The sequence below is a fragment of the Chaetodon trifascialis genome, chromosome 19 (assembly GCF_039877785.1).
Source record: "Chaetodon trifascialis isolate fChaTrf1 chromosome 19, fChaTrf1.hap1, whole genome shotgun sequence".
Lineage (NCBI taxonomy): Eukaryota > Metazoa > Chordata > Actinopteri > Chaetodontiformes > Chaetodontidae > Chaetodon > Chaetodon trifascialis.
The window spans coordinates 14,202,554-14,220,702 of record NC_092074.1 but is presented as its reverse complement, the minus strand read 5'-3'; the positions used below and the strand labels follow the sequence as shown (position 1 = coordinate 14,220,702).

Sequence of the window (18,149 nt, the reverse complement as noted above, 5' to 3'; positions counted from 1 at the left end):
CCAGAGATGGAAATGTATACAGTGGCACACGCAAGCACCCACACACATATTTTTAGCCACACTAATGGTGTGGCTCAATGAATGGCACTGTCAGTCAGTCAGTCAGTCAGTCAGTCAGTCGGTCGGTCGGTCAGTCAGTCGGTCGGTCAGTCAGTCAGTCAGTCGGTCGGTCAGTCAGTCAGTCAGTCAGTCGGTCAGTCGGTCAGTCGGTCAGTCAGTCAGTCAGTCAGTCAGCCGGTCGGTCGGTCAGTCAGTCAGTCAGTCAGTCAGTCAGTCAGTCAGTCAGTCAGTCAGTCAGTCAGTCAGTCAGTCAGTCGGCCAGTCATATCTCAAGAACTAGTGGATGGAACATAGTAAACATAGTACCTGGTAAACATCCGCGTGGTAGCATTGTTATTGTGAGCATGTTAGCATTTTGCTCAAAGCATCACTATGCCCAAGTGTAGCCTGATAGAGCTGCTAGCATGGCTACACGCTTGTAATCTGTTAGTGAATTGGTTTGGAAGTAAAAGTTCAGAGCATTTATTAGCGCTGAGCGTTTAATCGGCCACAGTCATGGGTAGCAACATGTTTGAAAGAAAGTTGGTTTGTTGAGATCAAGGTTTGGTTTCATTTGATTGTGGCTCATCAAAATGGTTTGGAACTGGATTGTTTATTTTGTTGAACTTGAAAAAAAATACTACATACAGATTGGATTCCACATTTTAAGGAGCAATTCATATAAAAATAAACCAAAATCCAAAGTGTCTCCAATTGCTGTCTCACAAACATATGACAAACGGTCCAGCATCCTGCATACAAAGAAACAGGCATTAAGGGGAAGTCATCTGGGATCAATAATGACATATCCTGATTAAATCACCAATCAGGGTCAGGATCTTCTGCTGCGTGTCTTAAAATGTGTGTAATCTGAAATGTAGGTCAGGACTTGAGGACTGATCATGCAGCGTCCACATGAAACTCACAGCTCTGTAACACCAATGACCAACTGGGATGCAAACCAAGGATATACAGAGTCAGCTACACATGTGATCAGTTACACAAAAACCTTCAGTGTATATCATTGCTACAGTCACAGGAAAGTCTCCCAAACAACATTACTACAGTTTCCTTTGACCTGATTTTCTACCAGAGAAGAGACAAAGTAATAAAAACGCGGAAAAGCTTCTTGCTGCTTCTGAATACACCACTGACGCTCATTATTTGAAAGCTGAAAATTGAACATTATAAGCTTCCCAAAGGTAGTAGTAGCAGTACTGGGGCTATATTGAAGTGAATTACATTATACTGCCAGGTGTTCCTTTTATTTTATGTTTTTCTATCTTCTGCTCTCAATATGTCAAACCAGGTCAATGCGCACAGCTGGAGAACTAATGCTTTGGAGATGAGGTACATGTTGCCATCATCGTGCCCCACAATGCTTGCTGCTACGCCAACGAACAAAGTGGGGGGATTGTACTCACCCACAATGCCAAAGGCTGACACAGCCCTGGACAGGCCCGAGGAACCCTTCTGGCCAATCTTGGTCCGGTTGCCCAGGTCCAGGCGGCCCAGTAACTCCCGAACCTCTTGCTGGTTGTACACATGCTGCAGACAAATGATGACACAATGATGTATTTCTTTCTTAAACAAAAAGTTGCTGCTTATGAGCCGAAGACAGAGCCGGTAAGACTTGCACAGTACAATTATTTTCTGTGCAATAACGGCAAGCCTTGTTTAATTAATTAGCCCAAATTTTCTACAAAAGGGCTTGGATTGATTCTCAGTGAGGCAATTAAGACAAAGACAGATTAGCTGTTATCTAAATTCTTTCAGCAATACTGTAATAGATAAACAAAGAACGCAGTATTCATTATTCGGTAATTACAAAAAAATCTAAACAACGACCTTTGCACTCAAGTGCAAAGGGAACTTCTTCATCCATATACACAATTAGGATTTTGCACAATAGACGCAACAGAAAAATGCAGTAATGTGCAATATGAGCTGCAGTTTTTATGTTTTTGTATTTGAATTTCTTCATTTAGGGTGGCACGGTGGAGCAGCAGGTAGTGCGCGCGCCTCACAGCAAGAAGGTTGCCAGTTCGATGCCCGAGCGGGGCCTTTCTGTGCGAAGTTTGCATGTTCTTCGCGTGTATGCGTAGGTTCTCTCCGGGTACTCCGGCTTCCTCCCACAGACCAAAAACATGCTCATTAGGTTAATTGGTGACTCTAAATTGTCCTTAGGTGTGAGTGTGAGCGTGAATGGTTGTTTGTCTTGCCCTGCGATCGACTGCCGACCGGTCCAGGGTGTACCCCGCCTCTCGCCCGTTGACAGCTGGGATAGGCTCCAGCCCCCCCGCAACCCCGAAAGGGATAGGCGGTATAGAAAATGGATGGATGGAATTTCTTCATTTATTCCTCTGCAAGTTTCAATAACTCAAAAAGAGTTAATAGAAATTATCTAGGTTCTTGAGCTCATTGTATGCTCTCATCTCAGAAGTATAAAGAGGTTCTGTGCAGCCTATTATTTCATTATGTGTGCCATGCCAGCTGTCCTTATCGCACCTATGAACTGACAGGAAGTGAAACATGAGGCTGTGTCTCCAGCTTTAAACCTGCTCACCTCCACTTCTTCCACACCCTGTTTATAAAATACTCCACTATGCCAATCAAAGGAAAAACAAACACGGTTTCCTGAGGTCAGTATAATATCAGAAGGAATGAGAGCGTGGGGTGATGGATATTTAGTCATGGATGCTTCATAATAACAAACACATCATAATCATAATCACCCACAACATGAACAAACAAATCAACTCCCAGCTCATAGATCCTGGTAATGAGCAGTGGGGAAGAAAAGGAGGTGTGCTCAGCACTCATCAGCTGAGCTGTCATCCACAATACACTAGGGACAGGCTGAGTGATTGTACAATTTTACCCCAAGCATGCTGTACTGTATTACATAAGCATATATATTAGCACTGTACTAACTCTGGTGGAAACTCTGCACTTACCTTATCGTCGATTATGACCAGGTCCTTGGGTTCTGTGCGGTCAATCTTCAGGACTCGGTGTTTGGTCTGTGCCTGATTGGTCCCAACCAAAAAGTACCTCTGGAGACAAAACATACATGTAGTTTGAAGTATGAATGCACATTTACTTGTGTGATTACATAACATTTTGTGGGTACTTGTCCTCAGCGCAAAAAGCTTTCTTGTGATTAGAGTTTCCATAATCAATTTTGAGGTGACACAGTAGAATGTGTATTAGAGAAGACATGTTTCAAATGTCAGTAGACGTACACAGTCTGCATTATTACAAGCCAGCTTTCTACAGTACAGTTCCATTGTTACAGTCTCACTTTCTTGGGCAATTATTTCCTATATTTCTCTCCACAATGAACCACCCAAGCAGAAATGGAAACTGGATGTATCATAAACCTCTGAAATTACACACAAAAATAATCCAGGCCGACATATATTTCATATAATCCACCCATCCATCCATTGTCTATACCCGACTATTCCTTTCAGGGTTGTGGGGGGGCTGGAGCCTATCCCAGCTGTCATTGGGCGAAAGGCGGGGTACACCCTGAACTGGTCGCCAGTCGATTGCAGGGCAACATATATATAGACACACAATCATTCACGCTCGCTCTCACACCTAAGGACAATTTAGAGTCACCAATTAACCTAATGAGCATGTTTTTGGTCTGTGGGAGGAAGCCGGAGTGCCCAGAGAGAACCCACGCATGCACGGGAAGAACATGCAAACTTCACACAGAAAGGCTCTGCCCGACCCGGGGATCGAACCGGCGACCTTCTTGCTGTGAGGCACGCGCACGACCTGCTGCAGCACCGTGCCGTGTTTCATATAATCACATATGAAAATAAACACTGGACTTAGAGTAGCTACAGTCCCTGTGGTACACGTAAGCGCAGCACGTATTTGACCATGAGGCTTCGTTCTAACATGTTCTTTGGTAAGATTTGTGTCTTCTTTGTATGACTTCCTCTTTCCACACGTTATTCTTCTCACACTGGCTGGCGAGATATCTTAAGATTTTCTGTCCACTGAAGAGTGTTTTATTGGAACACCTTGTATCGGGACAGTCCGCAATCATTAGGGCCATTTTGTCCTGTTCCACATGTCCAAGTATTTGATGGAGCCTTCTTTGTCCACAATAGTTAGACAGTCAGTTTATTCACTGCTCAGTAAAATGGGCTGACAGGGGTTCAATAAGAGATTGCAATAACTCAACTATGACAGATGTCGTCCTGCCTCACAACACACGCACATATTATTCAAACTTATATTCAGAGGTAATTTTGTCTGACAAAATGAAATTATTCTAACTGTCTAGACGACTATAATACAAATTCATATATGTAAGTAGTCAGTAGACTGGGGTACACCTGGAGTAACAAATCATCACAAACACGCTTTTACTGCCATCTAGTGTTTGCTGAGGTATTAACACAATCCCGCCTTATGTTTATGTCTGAACTTTTTTTTACGTTGAAATCACAGATTATAGATGGCTTTCTTACATCATTAAGATCAGGAAATCCATCACTTGAGAGCACATTTCAGCAGGAGCGATAAATCCTTTAAACAAGTGATGGATATGGGCTGTCAGAGATGGACTAGTGAATGTCAGCGACTAGCTGGAAAATGTGGACTCAACATTGTCTGCTGACAATAAACAGCTGTGCCATAGCAAGGCACTTCCATTGGAGCTAGGAAATACTGGTTGTACTGGGTAGTTCCTAACCCCCCACTTGTGTACATTAGAGGCAAAACTGGTGCTACTTGCAGGTGTAACTTATGAACAGACTGATCAGAAGATTTGGGAGTGATGCTAAGACAGGGGTCAAAAATGCACTAAGATCATAGCAGACTTACGGCTCTGGTTTCATATAGAACCATCCTTTGGATCCCACTGATGATACCCGCTGACTGAGGCATTTTTAACCCTGTATTCTCCAGTCACGATCCAGATGAGACAAGAGAGGAGCTGCAAAGCGTGCGAAACACAATACGTACATGCATTATTTGACACCATACAACTCATCAGAGGTACGTCATTATAGTCACTGTGTGTGCATCTTATTTTGGCCCTGATCATTTCCTTGTTTAAGTTCAGAAACGCTACTCACCATCAATTTAGCTAGCTAGCTGCGTTAGCCACAAATCATCCCCAGGGATGACAATATGCATGTCCTCTGGCAGGCAAACCAATTTCTGTGAAAGATTTTAATGAATTAAACGTGTCTGTAATCTGCCAAAGTATTTACGGATAGCATATAGAAGGACTCAACATAAATTTGTTGTAGTCAGGTGACTGTCATGACTACTCGACTTGACTTGAGTGTCAACCGCTACGGTGCCTCGCAGGGTCAAAAAGCTCGAAGCTTTGAAAATGCGATTCATAATAGATGCTTAGTCTATTGTGTGTCCTTTCACAAAGAGCGGCTGTGTGCGTGTATAACTGTTTATAGCCAAGTATATACATACACACGTCTCAAAGCAGCAAACAATACTTGCAAACCGTTAAGTAGCTAGCGGTAGCATTAGCTAACAAACTTCAAGCAAAACTGTCATTAGTTTGTTAGTTGCTATGGTAACCGTACTGTGACTATTAACCTTGGATAGCTACAACGTTGGGCTACGTAAAGCTAGGTAGATGCTAGTTAACAAACGACGATAAAATATATATTCTTAAACATAAGGGAAAAAACGACAAAACAATGACCGAAAGCAACGGTAAGTAATCTTCTTTAGTAATATATGACAGCCATTACCTGTGGCTAATTAACTTTTACTTCGGTACTTTGATAGGTAACGTTAACGGCCGAGTAGATAACTTAACCTAGGTCATCATACATGTGACCTTTAATTCTGCCTGTGCATTGATATCCAATACGCTCAAATAGACCGTTTAGTGGACAACCTAATAGAAGATGAAGCTGAGAGAGAGAGTCTTCTTGCCAAACCCACCTGCTTCATCATAGTTGGCAAACCGGTACGTTTTCACTTTTACACACACACACACACACACACACACACACACACACACACACACACACACACACACACAACGAAATGGTTTTTCCAAGAGGTAGCCACACACACATCCATAAATACTTTATAGCCACACTTTGGTTTGTGGGTATGAAAATTAAATGTGAATATAATTTAACTGACAGCATTTCACTGACAGATCTTCCTCAGGCAAAAGAGGCAATTTGAACACATAGATAATGAAGTGTCCCATCATTATTTCCTCTTCATCATTCACGTCTTAATTGGCCATCAGTAGGCACAACAAAACGAAATGCTGTGTGTGTTGTCTGTTGATAATTCAAATATGCATGGAGCATGAGGCTTTTTAAATATTATACAGAAAATTTAGTAACGAGTCAAGTCCCTAATGTTTATGCCATAAGAGTGTAGATTAACACTGAACACTGCTGGGTGCAGTATAAAAGGTTCAACCACAATTGAACTAGGGCACACCCAAACACTACACAGTTTATTTAATATCTTCTTTGTCGTATGACCCAGTGACTCCATGTCAATTTTGTGGCATTCTTTGTGGCAGGGTGTCGGCAAATCCACCTTGGCCAAAAAACTTGCAGCGTCCTGGAGGTGTGTCTTAATTGATGGTAAGTACAGTTGCTGTATTTCTGCTCTTTGTCCCAGCATGATGCAGACATTTCTCATCGGCTTTCATAATATTTCAGATACAGATCTGCTCGACACACACATTAAAAATAAAACAAAGGAAGGCATAGAGGTGAGTGTCATTTTTAGTGTCATAGGACAAAACAGTTAACTGTCCTCTTTATATGTCATGTGTTTTATATACATATATGTGTTTTTTATGGCCTATGAATTGGTTTTTCTGACCATTTTAGCTCTTGGATATCTTATCTGGAGGGAGAAGTATACCAGAAGACATGGTGCTCCAGCTGATTCTGGCCAGGCTTAACTCACCAGATGTGGAGCACTATGGTAAATGTGTGGCTGAAAATTTATTATACTGGCTTCACCTAAGTCATCATGTGGTCAAATTGCACAGCAGCCTGCCATTCAAAACATCACTATAGAAGCTCTGCCACTACTTGTGGCTGATAATACATGTGTTTCAATACAGGATATGTACTGAGCTGCCTGCCATTCATGTCAGAAGAGTGTCTGAAGATTCCTGAGCAGATTGAGCTGATCAAAAATCTCAAACTAGCACCCGATTTCATCATCAACATCAAGGTTTGTCCACAAGTTCAACTAAACATTTGCATATTGAAAGTTCACATTCTGATAAACATTTGTTCGCCTGAGCTTGGTTTGATGATGAACTTAACATTTCCATCCACCACCAGTGTCCAGACAAGGATCTGGTCCATAGGCTGTCAGGTCTGAAGCAGCACCCAGAGACAGGCCAGCTGTTCAACAGGGATCAGTGGCAGCGTGAGGACGTGTTTAACAAGAAGAAGGAGAACAAGGATGAGGAAGCGGAGGATGAGGAGGAGCAGGTATGGCTCAAGGAAACACCTCTTGCCATTGTGTTTAACCTTGCCTGCCTTTGGTATTAGAGTAATTTCGTTTTGATTGTATTGTAATGATTATTAAGTAAAAAGTTTGACTTTTTCATTTTAATTAAGTTTATTTTTTCCTATCACAACCTCAAACTTTAACCTTAATCTAGAAAGCTTTCAGCCCACGATTTCCTGGTATACTCATCAGTTTTTTTGTTTGTTTTTTTCTTGCAGGCTGCGGAAGAGGAACTCCAAGAGGATATTATTGACCAGATGGTGTGGACACCAGAGAATTTAGCCAGAAATGCTTTTCCTAGAATCCACATGTACAAGGACACAGTGCTCAGACCACTGGAGGTGAGTTAAAAATTCTGAATGGCTCACACATTAATTAAGTCTCATAAACATTTCACTCACCACACATAATGCAGCTATTGGTCAGCATAATCATGTTTGAAGTGAAGTCACATGCTAAATTTCAGACAGAGCAATGATGGTCATTGATCTTACACGCCAAATTGCAGAGACAGAGATTTTGCCTAAAAGTTTGACCTTTACCAGTATGTCTATAAGGGTCACTAAATATGTTGTATTATTAGAGAAATTATATAACAATTGTTAAAATTGTTACATTTTTTTAGAGCCAGTATTTTGCTAGTCCACTGATATTTTTTCAGGACTACATGATGAATCATAACCTCCTCTACCTGTTGGAGCTGGATGGAAACAAGACACCTGAAGAGCTGTACTCGGTAAACTCAATAGGGATAAATGAAACACCTGCAGGAAATATATGCTACAGTATTACAAACAATATAATAAACAATAACATTATGGATCATCATCGTCATTGATTTGTTTTTGTTACCATAGTAAGTTTTCATTCAACAGTCAGTGTTATTCTGGTGCAGTCTTCAATGTGAGACAGCAGCATTTTTAGCTTAAATGTCCATGTTGGGATGCCACCGTAATTTGAAGACTGACTTTAGTTTGTTGATTGTTTTTGTCTCTAGTTTGTAATGTCCCGTCTTGGATCCATGGCGATAAAGCGTGTCTCCATTCCAACCCCCCTCCACCAGAGTGATGATGAAGAATTGCCAGCAAATGTTGACACGGTCTGCCATGAATAACCATACTCATATTTTATTTCAAATCACAATCAGTTATGTGAATGCACAGAAAAACATATTCCCTCCACTGAATCCACTCCTAATTTAACTAGATTAAGTTTAATCCTGACTTCATCTTTTTTGCAGGAGGACCTATTGAGAGCTATGTCCTCGTCCAGGACAGTGGCACCTGGATTTAGATGGAGAAGGAGCCGTTGGGGTCGAACATGTCCTGTTGCTCTGAAGGAGGGCAAGGTCATTCCTGGCAAGCCTGAATTAAGTGTGGGGTGAGTGATCTTCTGTAGGCAACCGCCAGGTGAGAAATCTATTCAATAGCCTCAAGTGAGACTGGGTGAAAATGTCAACTAACTCTCATTTCTACCTCTGTGCAGCTTCCAGGACAAAATGTACATCCTCTCATCTCAGGAGGCCTACCAGAAGTTTATCACAAACCCCAGACGGTACTTGCTTCCTCCAATGCCCAGGCCTCCTTGCAGGGTTTCCATCATTGGACCTCCACAGGCAGGAAAGAGCACGCTATGTAAGCTTCTAGCTCAGCACTATAATGCATTGGTGCTTGATATGGAGGAACTGCTGCAGCCGGTTCTGTCCAAGGTGGAGCAGGAGAGGCTTGCCAAAATCAAAGAGGAGATGACTCAGGTTGCTATAGAGAAAATCAAGATGAAGATGGAGCAGGACAGTGGACAGAATTCAGGCAAGTTGAGCCTTGTTGATGATGATTATGTTCACTATCACTTGTACACTTGTAGATAGTGCAAGAGACAGCAAAATCATTTTTGAAATGACTTTAACACAATGTGCCAGAGCACAACTGGCCTTCAAAATGCCATGTAGTATTAAGTATTTTTCATATTTCTTGAACTTGTGACATTCACAGAATTAATTTTCTGTTTTTTTTTAATCAGATGAATCCAGTTCTGTAGAAGGTAAGATGTGACTTTTTTGGTCTTTCTCAGACATGCAGACAGAGAAAAAAATCTTTCTCATACACTATACTGTGCATATCACAAATGGTAGTCTGCTCGTGCTATGTTGTGTCCCATAGTTTCTGATGTGAGTGTCAGAGATTATGCAGAGATTATATACTGTATTTGTGTGCAAATGTTTTCTGCTCTTTTCAGTGACTGAGAATCATCCAGAGGTACAAGCCATGGTGCTCACTGCGCTGGAAGAAGCCAAACATATGAACACATCTCCCCTCAGTCTGTATGCTGAGGTACTGGAGACGCGCATAAAAGAGGTGTGTCAAAATGGAGGTCGAATTTAGATGTATCGTACATCCATTAACAGCTTGCAATGGTCTTGCTAATAATTCTGATGTTACAGATTGAAGAGGCTGACACTAATGCAGATGTCAGGACTGGCTGGGTGCTCGACAACTTTCCCAAGAACTTCTCCCAAATGGATGCCTTACAGCAAGCTGGAATCCTGCCAGACATCCTCTTCTGTCTCAGAGACAGTGATGGAAACCAGGGTACGAGACTCAGCAACAATGCATGGCAATATGTATAATATTTAAATATGTAGACTTGTGTCAATATTTGAGTTCTGTCATTGTTCATGTTCATGGACAGTTTTGAAGAGAGTGTATGAGATGAACAAGGAAAGCGTGGACAGAGCAGTAAGCAAGAGGCTGCAGGATGAACAATCTGAGAAGGAGAAACAGACCTCGTGAGTGCAGGCGCAATGATGCTGTCCAGTTTCGTGGGTTGTTTTATCAGAATTGGATTGCTTGTTTCGCTTTTGTTTTTTGTGCTTAAGTTCTCTGAATTTTAGAAACCAAAAGGAACAAGAATCAGAGGTAGAGGCCCAGCCTGCAAACCCTCAAACAAATCTAGAGACAGTTGTCGAAGAGAGTGAAGGTACCATCTGTCTGTCTGTGTAAAGCAGCCATACATTCATGAAGGCCACTAGATCTAGGAGAAGCATTGTTTTTTAAAGCATTCATTCATTTTCTTTGTAGAAAATCCTGAACAGTGTAACACCACCAGCCCTGCATTTCCTGACATACTCAAAAAGGAAGGTGAGACATTTTTTTTACATGCTGTTGTTTCTCAGATCGAAAATGCTAATTTCCATGACAGGAGAACAGGAGAAATATTCCCTCTGTCATCAAGATGCAAATTCAGGTCAATGAGTGAGTGTGTCTCGTCATTTCGTTCTAGTGATGTGCCATCAAACTTAATTAGTGTGAACAAGAATTAGTACTAGAACTCATCTGTTCATGAAGAAACTCCCACATGCCTTTTTTTTAAAAATTTACAAATTTTTCCTTCCATCTTTAACTCTCCCTCTCCCCTCTGTGTTGCTCAAGCTGTGGCACCACCCGATCATTGGGAGTTGGGTTATCCAGACGGCCCAGAGATGAATGACTATAAGCTGCAACTGCAACAGTTTGAGTTAGAATGGGAGCAAATGCAGTCTGCTTTAACTGTTGCTCACTCAATGCTGGAGATTGGTGAAAAAAGCCCTCAGGATCTGCTTCAAGAGATGGTCTTTCAGATGGAGGGTGAGTGTAAACCTATCAATCATCATCTTGAATTTTTGTTACGTCAGAATGGAGAGTCAGACTTTAAGTAAATCAATTTCCTACATATTTTTAAAGTAATTTTGACTAATTTTATTCAGTTCATCAACCCAAATCTATAATGTACTTCTGACAAAGGTTTTAAATTGATCATAGAATTTCAATGATTTCTACTAGATGCTGTTTCGTAAGATAAACTCCTGATTCACTCTGGTTTACTTGCATGAACTCAAGAGCCCTTTAAGTATGTGTCCTGGGAGCTGTCAGCAGTGGACCTGGATGAGCAGGCAGAGGACTTCGAGGCGTTAGCTGAGCTGGAGAGAGCCGAGGAAGGCAGCAGTGACAATGACGCAGCAGAGGAGGAAGATGAAGTCAGTAAACAAAGAAGTCTTTTAACGTTAATGCCCCAGTCAGTGACTTTTTTGACTTCATAAGATAAAGATTTATAATCCTGGTTATATCTAAAGAGAACAATGGTGCAGCCCGGTTTTACTGCTTTGCTGATAATGAATAATATAAACAGACCTTTAACAGCATCTCCTTCCTTTCAATGAAAGCAGGGGGACACAACAGCAAAGAGATTGTTTGGCGATACCCATCATTTCTGCCCTGTGGCCTTAAAAAACCAAAACGTTCTGTGGCCCTGTTCGGATGAAATTGCAGCCAGGTACCGCGAGAAGACCTTCTGCTTCTCAAGCGTGGAAGCCAGGGACTCCTTCCTTCAAAACCCCGCACAATTTGTCGCGCAGACTGGGCCTCTTAAGGTACAAGCTGGCATGATAAGGTAGAGAAAAAGTCATAGTAAGAAAAATGAAAATCCCTAGCAAATTTCTTATCTTCCTCTATACAAGCCTCCTGCCCTGCGAATCTTCTTGCTTGGTACCCGAGGATCGGGAAAGACCACTCATGGTGAGTGGCTCGCCCAGCAGCTCGGCATCTTCCATATTCAGTTCAGGGAGCAGCTCCAAATGCTCATCATGGCCAAGACAAAGAAGCCGGTCACTAACGCTGATGAGGAACAGTCTTCAGAGGGGTCTGCAGTGGACTTGGAGGCTTTGATAAAGGAAGCTAGGGGGGAGGATGAGAAGGAGACTGACGATACCTCTGCCAACATGAATGACATGGAGGTCAGCTTCAATAAATATTCTCTGTAGCAGAAGTCTCACCAATATGGTATCTACAGTTATGATGAATTATGATTTGTGTTTCTACAGCAGGAAGTGATACTGACTGATGAGGAAAAGGCCATCAAAGCCTACCTGTCTGATGGAGATCCACTGAGTCCACAGATCTTGGATATGGTTGTCAGACCATACTGGAAACAGGAACCATACATGTAGTTGTAGACACACCTCCTGCCTCTACTTCTACTTTCCTGAAAGAAAAAGCTTGGGAAATGTGCTTATTTGCTGCCTTGCTGAGAGTTAGATGAGAAGACTGATACCACTCACATATCTGTACATTCAATATGAAGCTTTTTGCTGTCTCTTAAGGTAACAGCATAGAGATTGGAAAGATCTGTCTACCAGCACCTCTAAAGCTCAACATGTTGTATCTTATTTGTTCAATCTGCACAAAAATATAAGTGTATAAGATTTACCGTACAGACATGAGAGAGATCTTGTCATCTAAGTCTCTGCATAAAAGCAAATAAGTGTATTTGTCAAATGTCAAAACATTGCCTCCATGTTGTTTACCTGCTGCTGACCTGCACATACTCCACCTTGTAGGTCTACAGGTTTTATTTTGGAGGGCTTCCCTCACAACCCCAATGAGGAGCAGTACATGATGCAGCAACAGCTTTTCCCTGACCTTGTGGTAATCATGGCGGTGGATGTCTCAGATGTTCAGAAGCGTCTGTTGCCGAAATACCTGGAGAACTGGCGTGAGCGGCGCGAGCGGCGTGAAGCACAGCTGACCCTCCTTCGTGATCTGCGTAAGAGAAAGCGGGTAAGCCAGTGATAACTTGGCAGAATGATTTTCCTGCCAGCTTTATTATCAAGCATTATTCCTGCTGTCTGTCCTTACAACAGCTACAGATTGTGTGAGTATCTGGCACAATTCTAGTTATTTCTTTGGAACAGGAGGAGAACATTGCCAAGAGAAGAGCTGAACTCATGGCAGAACACAGCACCAAGGCAGACAAAATAAAGGCAAGCAAAACCCGTCATAACCACTGTCATCCCCTTTTCATTAACTTAACCTGCCCCTCCTCCTATCTCCAGTCCCCTAACTGATCAGTTCATGTATCATCAGAATGAAGGTGATGAGGAAGATGAAGCTGCAGACAATATCGAGGATGAGATAGAGGCCATGCTGGAGGACGAGTTTCCTTTAGAAGAGGAAAACGAAGACACGGAAAATGAGGAGACTGAGCAGGCAGCATCTGAGAGGCTGCAGATGGACATCGAAGAGCGTTTTGTGACCGATGAAAACAGCATTGGTCCTGTGACGGTACAAAGACATAAAACCCAATGAAGGCCATTAACTAGTCAGATGCGCACACTTCACACACCTGTATTATTTCTGCTATTGACTGATACTTACAGACATACCTGCACAAACATTTTACATTCTGATCCCAAGAACACATCCTTTGACTTTACAGAGACCCAAGTTGAACCTATGGTGTACTTAATGTGACTTTTGTGGTCTGCATAATATGTGCTCACATATTGTGCTTTGTTTTATCATCAGGAGCTCCTGAGTGAACAAAATATACCCAAAGTGTCAATCAATGCATCCCGCAAGCTCCGGATCGTGCGCCATCAGCTGCTCCAGAAAATCCAGCCCCTGCTGACCAACAGGGAGTCACTCTTCCAAAAATGCCAAGCCATCTCATACAACCTGGCACATAAGCTGCTGCTCTCGTCTTACAAGCTCCACAGTGCCTTTGGCTGCTGCGACCCCGTTAAGGTAGGTATAATTCAGGAATGGCCGCCATATCTTTCTTGGCTCTGTAAGATAAGGCGATGATTTTTGTCAGTGATAATAGTACTAGAAGTACAAACAGTAGTACACTTTTACTCTTTTGTGCTGACACAATATTGTATTATAACATAGTGTTTTATCTGCACACGTCCTCGACAGCAATACAAAGAAAGAGATTTGATCCAGCCTCTGCAGTGGCCCCTCAATACCACATATCCCCTCATCTTCCATCAGTACATCTACTTCTTTGCATCTAAGGAGAACCGCAACACATTTATGCTGAACCCCTTGAAATACCTTAGGCAGCCAAAGCCCACCCCATCTCTACCTGTTAAAATGGCTGTGGTTGGACCACCCAAATCTGGAAAAACCACTGGTAAGACTCAAGACAGGCATTTCCTCAAGCGCTTATCTCTCATTTCTTTCATTTACAGTCTCATTTCTCTCACTTTGCTTTATCCTTCCAGTGGCGCAGATGTTTGCTCAGAAATATGGCTTGGCCCGGCTGTCCATCGGCGGTGTCATGCGTATGGTGCTTAACACTCAGGACCACACTGATCTGGCTGTCCAGATGAAAAAGCATCTCTCTCAGGGACTCATTGTGCCTGATGAACTGGCCATTCAGTCTCTGGAGGTGGCGCTCATGAGCTCAGTATGCAGCACTCGAGGGTAAGCCAGGGGCATGTTCCATTTAACTCAATTATTAAACTTTCAAGACTGAGACTATATTCTTAGCTATGCCAGCTATAACACATGCTGTTATTCCTGCTTTAGGGTGTAGGTGAAGACAAAATTTACTTTTTTTGGCATTCCAGGTACGTGTTGGATGGTTTTCCAAAGACCCTTAAACAGGCAGAGCTTATGGGATCTCGGGGCATCATCCCCATGATAGTATTTGAGTTGGAGCTGGACACAGTGGAGGTGATGAAGAGAGGCCTTGTGGACAAGACCAAGCCCAACAAGTCAGAGAGCACACATCAATAGCAGCTATGAATACACTTCTTTTCAGAAATCATAAGTCTGACAGCTGTTTAAAGTCACAAACCTTCAAAGTTAATATAACAAAATGTCCTCCGACTGCAGGCCTCACCTAATGCATGACAGCTCCAAGATCCTCCACATTCGTAACTCCTGTTACAAGCAGGAGGTGGCGCATGTGAGGCAACACTTCCAGCAGCAATATCAGAACTGGATCCTGCTCGATGGCTTAAAGAGCCAGTGGTGGATCTGGAACAGCATCTTGAAGGAGGTCAGCATCAGCATGAAATATATCCACAGCTACCTGAAGAGGATGGGCAGCAGTAAGTATGAGAAGCTTATCAAAGCGTCAGCTCAGCAAAGCTTTTTACATCTGAAGTGAAATATCATTCCAAATGCTGCATGCAATGAAAACCTTCATTTTCAATGTATTATCTATCTCTTTATCATCATTAACTTACAAATCCAGCTGCACGAATAAAACAAAAACATGCAAAAACAAAAAAGGAAGGAGTATTATTTCATCCAACATGTGCATTTTAACTTTGCAGGACAAGCAGCCTGCATCAACAGACTGTGCATCACACCCAAGGAGCTGCAGTGTGGACTTGGAGAGTTTGGCCAGTACTGCCCTGTCTGTCTTGCTCTACATCACCACCTGGTGGACTGCTCTAAAATTGCAGCCTTAACTCATGTTGCTGAGCACAGGGGACGCTATTACAAGATGTGTGGCAATGACCATTTAGAGGTCAGTGATATTTATAATAGCTGATTTAATATACCACATAAATAATGGTAACTCTGACTGAAAGAAAAAAAAAATCAATTTATGTTGCTCTCTCAACCACAGCGGTTCCTGATGACTCCAGATCAGTTTGTGACTCCTGGCTGCCCACACGCTCTCCCACAACCCCACCTGCTGCCAAGAAAGCTAACTGAGAGTCAGGTGAAGGACAGGTTCCCACAGCAAGCTGAGATGAAAGGCTTCTGCCCCGTCACTTATCTGGATGGAAAGCAAAGGTACACTTTTCAGTCATTTTAATGTTCAAGTCTAACTCTAGCTCTGTCTCTGTCTCACTTTCTTGGAAGCATATGTTCTCCCCGTCATCCAGCTCAGAACCTAATTCTGACACATACATAATTAATCTGTTTTTGTCACACCTTGGGAATACATTTTCTGAGACATGTCTAAGACCAAGAAGAAAGTAAGGCTTATTTGTCTTAGGTATGAGGCCCTGGTTCGAGGAAAGATGGAATATGCCGTGGAATACAGAGAACGGATCTACATTTTTGAGACAAAGCAGAAACAGGACAAGTTTATGAGGTGTGGAGCTATCTCTTTGTATGTTTCAGAAATGTTTTTATGTTATATAAAGTTATATCAGTAGCATTTGAAAGTCTTTCTGCTACTTTATTAAGACAGCGTTGTGCTATTTTGCCATGATAAGCATCAGTCTATTGAGTGAAAGTTGGTGTTGATATATTGCATGTCAAGGATTCCTGAAAACTACTGGGACCAGAAGCTGCCCAGTAAAGTTCCTCTGCTTTGTGAGCCTGTACCCCTCACGTCCCTTCCAACTTTGGGCTACCTGGAACAGGTCAGACACACTCAAAAACATCTGAAAAACATCAAAGTATTCTGTAATAATGCTGTCTGCAGCTGATTTATTAAACTTAACACTGATATATGTCCACTTCTGAAGTCTCACTGACATCTGTTCTGCTTTGAGTTTCAACTGTTTTTTTGTTTTGTTTTGTTTTTTTTAGGGTGTGGCAGTAGCAGTCATCAAGGCCATGACAGCTGTTGGGTGTCTCAAACCAAAGTATCCCTTCCTCAGTATACAAAGATCAGCACTCCTCTATGTGGCCTTCTATCTGAAAGGTAAGCAAGATGCTGAGGTTGCTGGAGGTCAGAATAGGATACCATGTGTGAATTGCTTAAACTTTACAAGGATGACGGCGGTAAGGATGTTAGGTACTATGTTGTTTATTTACTTACTGTCGCTTTAGTAGAATTTTATCCAACAAATGAATTAAATCTCATATTTTTACAGCTTTTAACCACAAGAGCACGGACTACACCAGCCAGAAGTACAAAAAGAAGCTGGCCTTGTTTGAAGAGAACTGTGCGCTCATTCCCTACCTCAGCTCAACAATGAGGGGGAACTACAGGCCTCCCAGTGAACGTCCCATTGACTTTGAGTTCAAACTGAATCGGTTCCTGGCCTTGGGAGACTTGCCAGGAGCCAGCAGTGTGCTCTAGCTTGCTTTTGTGTAGCTTATATATTCTAGTGGACACTGCACTTTCCTTGTCTTGCATCACATTTTACATTAAAATGAAAGAGTAATGACCATTGACTTCACTATGCAATACTCTGAAATGAAATGTTAAGCTACTTAAATGCAGAATTAATTCAGAATATGATGGAGTGGATTCTGTCTTCTGTTAGCAGTGAATTGCTCTTCTTTCTTCTTTGCTAAAGATTGGGGAATACAGCACACTTTCACAACAGATCATGGATTTTTTTTTTTTTTTTTAATGTTGTATCTTGAGAGGGAAAGACTGACTACTGACCAGGCAACTTACCTGGACAATGATTTATGTAAAGTATCTCAGGTAAGCCAGGTAGGTGTGCCAATCTATCAGTGGAGGGACCCTGTTGTAGTGATCCCTTTATATCCAGTCCACAGTTAGTGGAAGTTGTAGGTTTCTGTCCTGTGGCCTTGCTGAATTGAGAGGACTCATGTCTATAAAAATGTATTATAAACCATAAACCTTCTCTGTTTAAAAATGAGAAACTATACATTGTTTTCAGTTTCACTGCATAAAGAAAATTCAGACTTTTTCTATTGTTAAATTTGATTTTGTTTCGCCTTAATTGTTATTTATAATAAGTAGATTTTATTAAAAACAGGCCTGGTACAGTTTCGGATCAGTTGCAGGGCAAAGAGCAGAGGATGACACTATGCATCGAAGCTGGTTTACCATTCATTACGGCTAATATACTGTTATTAAATTTAGATTCATACTTATATATTAAACAGTTTTCAGTGACGGCT

General features: G+C 42.0%; 2 protein-coding genes across 3 annotated transcripts in view; one reads left to right on the top strand and one right to left on the bottom strand.

Moving 5' to 3' along the window:
- fig4a (FIG4 phosphoinositide 5-phosphatase a) overlaps positions 1-5,390 on the bottom strand; it is a 49,478-nt gene extending 44,088 nt beyond the window's left edge. Inside the window, exons 1-4 of one of the 2 annotated variants that reach the window (XM_070986771.1) lie at positions 5,142-5,390; positions 4,888-4,999; positions 2,997-3,095; positions 1,464-1,587 (exon numbers count right to left, since the gene is read on the bottom strand). In XM_070986771.1, coding sequence (XP_070842872.1) covers positions 1,464-1,587; positions 2,997-3,095; positions 4,888-4,950 — 286 coding nt within the window. In that variant the 5' untranslated portion in view covers positions 4,951-4,999; positions 5,142-5,390. Of the gene's footprint in view, positions 1-1,463; positions 1,588-2,996; positions 3,096-4,887; positions 5,000-5,141 lie in introns of those variants that run through there. The other variant, XM_070986772.1, reaches the window with a different exon arrangement.
- Positions 5,391-5,556: 166 nt separating this feature from the next.
- Positions 5,557-17,994, top strand: ak9 (adenylate kinase 9). Its single transcript, XM_070986774.1, has 36 exons — positions 5,557-5,748; positions 5,919-6,007; positions 6,587-6,650; positions 6,729-6,781; positions 6,903-6,999; positions 7,142-7,254; positions 7,368-7,520; positions 7,758-7,880; positions 8,201-8,275; positions 8,537-8,638; positions 8,780-8,919; positions 9,025-9,347; positions 9,775-9,893; positions 9,980-10,127; positions 10,228-10,324; positions 10,430-10,515; positions 10,617-10,676; positions 10,968-11,162; positions 11,415-11,551; positions 11,738-11,944; positions 12,032-12,307; positions 12,395-12,516; positions 12,911-13,130; positions 13,265-13,333; positions 13,437-13,634; positions 13,878-14,096; positions 14,271-14,487; positions 14,579-14,780; positions 14,927-15,073; positions 15,195-15,412; positions 15,641-15,837; positions 15,940-16,109; positions 16,315-16,413; positions 16,585-16,687; positions 16,857-16,971; positions 17,144-17,994. Exons 1-36 carry the CDS (start codon positions 5,733-5,735, stop codon positions 17,350-17,352), a joined length of 5,178 nt encoding a protein of 1,725 aa, XP_070842875.1. The 5' UTR covers positions 5,557-5,732; the 3' UTR covers positions 17,353-17,994.
- Positions 17,995-18,149: the final 155 nt, after the last annotated feature.